Source organism: Papaver somniferum, chromosome 7 (assembly GCF_003573695.1).
Source record: "Papaver somniferum cultivar HN1 chromosome 7, ASM357369v1, whole genome shotgun sequence".
Lineage (NCBI taxonomy): Eukaryota > Viridiplantae > Streptophyta > Magnoliopsida > Ranunculales > Papaveraceae > Papaver > Papaver somniferum.
This window is the reverse complement of record NC_039364.1, coordinates 82,208,738-82,215,408: the sequence shown is the minus strand read 5'-3', so window position 1 is coordinate 82,215,408 and position 6,671 is coordinate 82,208,738. Positions and strand designations below refer to the sequence as shown.

The 6,671-nt window shown below is 37.7% G+C and overlaps 1 protein-coding gene across 3 annotated transcripts; it reads left to right on the top strand.

Annotated features, from left to right (window-relative positions):
- The first annotated feature begins 521 nt into the window (after window positions 1-521).
- On the top strand, window positions 522-6,336 carry LOC113297758. Of its 3 annotated transcripts, XR_003333651.1 has the most exons (14): window positions 522-770; window positions 947-1,069; window positions 1,213-1,263; window positions 1,380-1,451; window positions 1,561-1,677; window positions 1,822-1,883; window positions 2,097-2,154; window positions 2,346-2,402; window positions 2,519-2,623; window positions 2,853-2,957; window positions 3,187-3,273; window positions 3,469-3,582; window positions 3,675-5,874; window positions 6,278-6,336. XR_003333651.1 is itself a non-coding variant. In XM_026546333.1 (13 exons), the coding sequence occupies exons 1-13, from the start codon at window positions 645-647 to the stop codon at window positions 5,754-5,756; spliced, it is 3,159 nt and encodes a 1,052-aa protein (XP_026402118.1). In that variant the 5' UTR covers window positions 522-644; the 3' UTR covers window positions 5,757-6,098. The 3 variants fall into 3 exon arrangements, 2 of the variants coding, with proteins under 2 accessions (XP_026402118.1, XP_026402119.1); XM_026546333.1 differs by lacking the exon at window positions 6,278-6,336 and having other exon boundaries at window positions 3,675-6,098; XM_026546334.1 differs by lacking the exons at window positions 2,853-2,957; window positions 3,187-3,273; window positions 6,278-6,336 and having other exon boundaries at window positions 3,675-6,098.
- Window positions 6,337-6,671: the final 335 nt, after the last annotated feature.

The following is a 6,671-nucleotide window of genomic DNA, read 5'->3' as shown; positions in this document are numbered from 1 at the left end:
ATTTTGGATCAAAACTACCATCATTTATTCGTTTTGTTCGTTCAACTTTTTTTTTTTTTTTTATATGTTCTAAGTTTCGACTTTAAGGTTAATGAATTTTGGGTTTTAATTTTAAACAATCAATCATAAAATTTGTTTGATCGACGATTTTTGGTTTCAATCAAAACTAAAACGACGAAAAAAATTTCTATGGGTAGAAAAGAGAAGAAGAAAAGGAATGATATGATTATGAAAATAAATGATATAGGTTTAGATTTAGTATAAAGGTGAAGAACAATATAGACAATTCTCTATTTTTAAGACACCCCTTAATCCTTTTCAATAGTAGGGAATAAAAGAATGGCCTCTAATTCCTTTTGAGTGGCCCTAAATATGCCAGGTTAAAATAATGCTCCCAAAGAGAAACTCTCTAGTCTCTCCCCTATCTGAGAATTGAAGGATGTAACTGGGATTATCAATAATTGGAGGGGTTGTAAATGTAAGTTATAAATAAATCATGTTTTACCATACCTGGCCTAGGTGCCTAAATCGTCATTCCGAGTGCGATAATTGAAAACTTCGACCTATCCCCTTTCGTTCTCCTCTAATTAGGGTTTCAAATTTGCAGAGAAAACTAGGGTTTGAAGATAGTAATTTTAGTTAAGATGGTTGCAACAACAAGAAGGAAGTCTAAGATTACAAAGAAAAATGCAGCAGAAGAATCAGAACACATTGAAGAAGGAAAACCTTCTATTCAGAAGTTACAAGACCTTCAAGATGAACTTGACGAGGTACTATCTATCATCAATTCCAAGAATTTTCTTTACCAACCGCTTAAATTCCAAATTATGAGAAATTTGCAGACGAATTAGGGGTTTCTACACAAAAAAGTCTGTTTTTTTTCATTAATCATCAAGGATTGTTGATTATGATTTGATTCTTTTTTTGTATTTCTATGTACTTATAGGTCAAGGATGAGGCAAATGAAAAGATATTGAAATTGGAGCATAAGTATAAAGAGAAATGGAGGTCTGTGTATCATAAAAGGAAGAAGCTAATCACTTCGATTCCTGATTTCTGGTTAACTGCGGTTCGTTGCCTTTCTATCTTTGTTGTATTATGTAGTTTCTGTTTTGTTAGTGGAGTAAGTTGAACCTCGTGTTGTTGCGATATTGTTTTAGCCAGTAAGAACTTCGTAATTGGTGTTTACTTGGGAGATGTTATTATGTGCAGTTTTTGAATCATCCTGGACTTGGTGATCTCATAACTGAAGACGATCGAAAGGTTTAGCCTTTTTACATTAGATAATGAATTGATGAATTCCTTGGTTGTAGTATTTGTGCTTCTGTTAACTTGTCCGTGGCATTAAGTTCATGTATATTGCGGCGTTGTTGTGACAGGTTTTCAAGTACCTAAAGTCACTGGATGTTGAAGAATTTAAAAACGTGAAGTCTACATACTCGATAACCTTTGTGAGTATGGATTTTTGTTCATGCATAACTTGGTGCGTGCAATGATGCTCCTCTTTTGTCAGACTGCTATATGGATTTTTGAGTAAATTTCATATTTTAAAATTTTCAGAACTTTAGCCCGAACCCGTACTTTGAAGATGCAAACCTCTCAAAGACATTCTCATTCTCTGATGAAGGGATGGCTACCAAGATAACTGGTACAAAAATCAAGTGGAAGGAGGGCATGGTAAGGGCGGTTTTGTATACTTCTAGTTTATTATACTTATATGGTTATATTTTATTCACTTCATTATAGAGCTACAATATTTATTAATGAATTTAATGTACTTATTCATCTGATAACAAATTTCACCTTTTTATTGCTTTCAAGGACATTGCTAATGGAGTTAATCGTGAGAAAAAAGGGAGCAAACGTCCCTTTGTCGAAGAAAGGTTTCTTTCTTTTCTTCTTTGTGTCGGGCAAATGATTTTGTAGTTATTGTATACCCACAGTTACCTTATAGTTGTTGTAACACAACTGACTATATAGATAGAATGATGATATTATTGCTAAGCTTACCTTAGGTTTTAGACAGCTATACTTTGCAGTGCACTTAACAGAGCACATGATATTTCTCATATTGATCGTGTTCCTTTTGGCTACAGCTTTTTTACCTGGTTCAACGAGGCCCAACAAGAATTTCCGGAAGGGATTCATGATGAGGTAATTTCTGAGTTTCTCTTCCGTATGTGGAGTCACATGAATTGCAATGAACTGAGACGGTGAACGGCTTTGTTCATGTTTCTTGGTTACTCATTACTGTTATACACAGTACACTTAATGGAGGAGTTATTTCTTTCCTGATGGTTGAAATGTTCGTTTCTGCTACTTAGCTTCTGTTCCTCTAACTGCAGGTGGCAGAGATAATAAAAGGGGATTTATGGCCCAATCCTCTTAAATATTTTAACAATGTGAGTTGCTTTTTTACATTTCCTGATTCTGCCAAAGAAAGTTGGACAATAGAGCTTACTCATTGCAGCTTTACTGTAAATTCCTGTAATTGGATTTGTCATCCTGCTTGTGATAGGTGTCTGATGAAGATGGTTCTGAGGGAGAAGAAGAAGATGAGAAAGATTCTGATGGAGAGAAAAATGGTGATGAGGAGTTTGAGGTAGATGGAGATGGTGAAAAGGTAAGCAGAGATGAAACTGTAGAAAGATAAACAGTGTCTGATTTATGTATGCCATCTTTGCTACTGCCGATGAATTCAGACGTCTATCCACTCAGCCTTTTAGATAGTGTTTCTCTTATACGTGGGATTTTGATATTGGTGAAGTTCTCCAAATAGTAACAATAGAGCTTACTCATTGCAGCTTTACTGTAAATTCCTGTAATTTGATTTGTCATCCTGCTTGTGATAGGTGTCTGATGAAGATGGTTCTGAGGGAGAAGAAGAAGATGAGAAAGATTCTGATGGAGAGAAAAATGGTGATGAGGAGTTTGAGGTAGATGGAGATGGTGAAAAGGTAGGCAGAGATGAAACTGTAGAAAGATAAACAGTGTCTGATTTATGTATGCCATCTTTGCTACTGCCGATGAATTCAGACGTCTATCCACTCAGCCTTTTAGATAGTGTTTCTCTTATATGTGGGATTTTGATATTGGTGAAGTTCTCCAAATAGTAACAATAGAGCTTACTCATTGCAGCTTTACTGTAAATTCCTGTAATTTGATTTGTCATCCTCCTTGTGATAGGTGTCTGATGAAGATGGTTCTGAGGGAGAAGAAGAAAATGAGAAAGATTCTGATGGAGAGAAAAAGGTAGCTGGAGATGGTGAAAAGGTAAGCAGAGATGAAACTGTAGAAAGATTAACCAGTGTCTGATTTATGTATGCCATCTTTGCTACTGCCGATGAATTCAGACGTCTATCCACTCAGCCTTTTAGATAATGTTTCTCTTATATGTGGGATTTTGATATTGGCGAAGTTCTCCAAATAGTAACGATGTATTGCTGAAGTGTTTCTCTTGCTTTGTAGAATTTGGATAATCATATCAGTACCAGCTTAGACGTGGGTACTGATTTGGTGCAAAGTCATGAGAATGAGCTATCATTAACTGTGGATGTGGGACATGTTTTCCAAACTGATCTGGTAATTTCCTCCAGAGGCTGTGAATACACGTTTGCTTTCTTACTTCGTTTTATTTGGTTTGTCTCATGCATTGATGTAGTCTTCAAATGTAGGTGTTTGATTCACGAGATCATATCATCCAGTGGTGTCAGGAGGTCGGTAAGCAAAATAAGATAGTGATTGTGATTATTAAATCTCAAAAACCAATTGCAGGTAAAAAAGCCAGACTCACACTTGGGTGTGAGAGGGGAGGTTTTTTTCGCAACCACAAGAAGAAGTCAGAACAACTTAAGGAGAAACCACGACAGAGGAAAAGAGCAACTGGGACAAAGAAGTGTGGATGTCCCTTTGCCTTAAAAGGAGTATGGTCTCCAGGTGATAAATGGAAGCTTGAGGTTCAGTGTGGGAGACACAACCACGAGCTTGCTGTTGGGAATTCTTATGTTGGCAGGCTAAAGGAAGATGAGAGACAATTACTTATTGAAATGACAAAGAGTGGGCTCCGACCGAGACAAGTGCTTAAAACAATCAAACAAACAAGGGAAGGGAACATGTCGACTATGAGAACTATTTACAATGCGAGGTCACGTTTGAGGTTAGGCGATATGGAAAGAAGGTCTGCGATGCAGCAGGTTATGAAACTCTTGTCAGAACATCATTATGTGGAATGGCATAGGATGGATACAGAGACAAATGAAGTAAAAGACATATTATGGGCCCACCCTGAATCCCTTCAATTAGCGAAGTGCTTTCCTTCTGTTTTATTGGTTGACTGCACATATAAAACAAAGCGATACCGAATGCCGTTATTCGAGATTGTAGGGGTTACATCAACGTGCAAGACATTCACCGTCGCGTTTGGGATTATGGAGGCTGAGACAGAAGCGCACTACTCATGGGCCTTATCTTGTCTTAGGACGATTTATGATGCAGAGTCTCTGCCCTCTGTATTTGTGACAGAGAAAGAGAGTGCACTGATTAGGGGAATAAGTGATATCTTTCCACAAGCCAGCCAACTACTTTGCACTTACCACATTTCCAAGGATGTGGCATCAAATTGCAAGAAACATTTCCAGAACAGTGAAGAATTGGACATATTTTTGAAAGAGTGGAATGAAATAACACAAGCGAAAACGCATATTGACTTCTATGATGGTTTTGCAGAATTTGAACGTAAATGGGTCAATTATCCTGCTTGCTTGAGATATCTGCGGGAAACGTGGTTAGAACAGAAAGAGCATTTTGTATCGTCATGGACCAGTGAAGTTAAGCATTTTGGATACACAACCACAAATAGAGCTAAGAAAGCACATTCAGAATTAAAACAACACCTGAGATCATCAAAACGTAACTATACATCATGTTGGATGGCGATGCACAGGATGATAATTGGGGAAATAATAGCAGTGAAGGCCTCATTTGAGAAAACTTTGTCTACACTACAACCTTCTTATAGTTCACCTGCATTTAATGAGTTAAGGGGTCTTGTTTCTCACCATGCTCTCGATCTATTGGTCATGGAGCTCTCGTGGGATATCGAAGTTGACATTGATGGTTCAGATTGTCGATGTGCAATAAGTTTTACACATGGACTGCCTTGTGTTCACAAGATAGTCGGATTTGCTCAAGAGGGTCGACCTATTCCTTTGTCTGAGATTGACCCACATTGGAGGACACTCACGGCAATCCCTACCACAAAGCGACACAGTGATTCAGATTACCTCCCTGATTGGGATCTTTTCAAACAGAAATGGGAGACTTCGACCGAAGAAGAACGCCAAGGAATGTGGAGGAAGCTAAAGCATATCGTCACTCCCACTTTGATAATGACAGAAGAGCCCAGCCCCTTTGATTGCTTGGAGGATCAGATCGTGGAGCCCACCTTAGACGCCACAGAAAAATCCAGTGATTGCGGATCATTGGAAGAACAAACTACACAGAACCCTGTTGATAGTGATCACATGGAAGATCAAATTGTTACATCTGTATTGACTACCGCGGAAGAACCCAGTAGTTGTGTAGCCTTGGACGTTGTTATTCCCAATTCGACAAAGGTGCCCGAACCCGATGATTGTAAACACACGGAGGATCCAACTGTTACTCTTACCTTGTCAATTGCGGAAGAGCCCTCTAATCTTGTGCATGTGGAGGATAAAATGATTACTCCCACCGACAGTGACGCAAGTACTAGGTGATGATGAACACTTGGAGGAACATATTGTTACCAGCACCTTGTCAATGCCACTGAAACCTTCTGAACGTCCGAATCATCCTTGTGTTCGGCTTCAAAACAACCACGACTTCGAAACTCAGGTGATTGTGGACACGTGGAGGAATCGTATCTTACAAAAAAAAAAATTGTGATTGCGGTACACTTTTAACACAATTTCTTATTTATATAGTCGATGGCCTTCATGGGCATGGGCGTGCCGCCTATTATTTCCTTGATTAAATGATGCGCATCTGTACAAAGATACGAACTACTTATTTTCGCAGGGTAGTCGAATAAGTAAAATTTTCATTTTCTTTCTTCCAAATTCATTCTCTTGCAAATAAGCGTATTTTTTATTGGGCCGACCGGTGGAAGGGCCCGAAAAAAGGGAGTCCTTTTTATGACCATTTTCTTATAAAATGAAACCTTACAATTGTTGTATAATATTATTTTTTTTGCTTTTTGTTCATCCAACCTAATTCATGGATGTTTATTTTGTTGCAGATATGCAAGCATTTTGGAGTGAAGAAGACAAGAAGGAAAGGCAAAGATTTAAACTTCATAAAAGCTAATTGCTTAAATGTGGTAATGGTCTCGCTGGAATTGGAGTTGACGCTGAATACACAAATCAGATGCATGTGTAACTCTCAATTACACTAGATAGATGCATATGTAACTCTCAATTACACTAGACAGATGCGTGTGTAACTTCTAGTTACACATGCTAAGAAATTATTGTAACGTATTTTTCATAATTTTGGGCTTAGTTTTAAATTTTATTTAATTAGAGGCTTAGTTTTAAATTTTATTTAATTAGGGGTTTGACAATATATGTAAGGGTATGAATGTCTTTTAATAATTCGGGGCCTAGATTTAAATTTTTTTTAATTAAGGACCT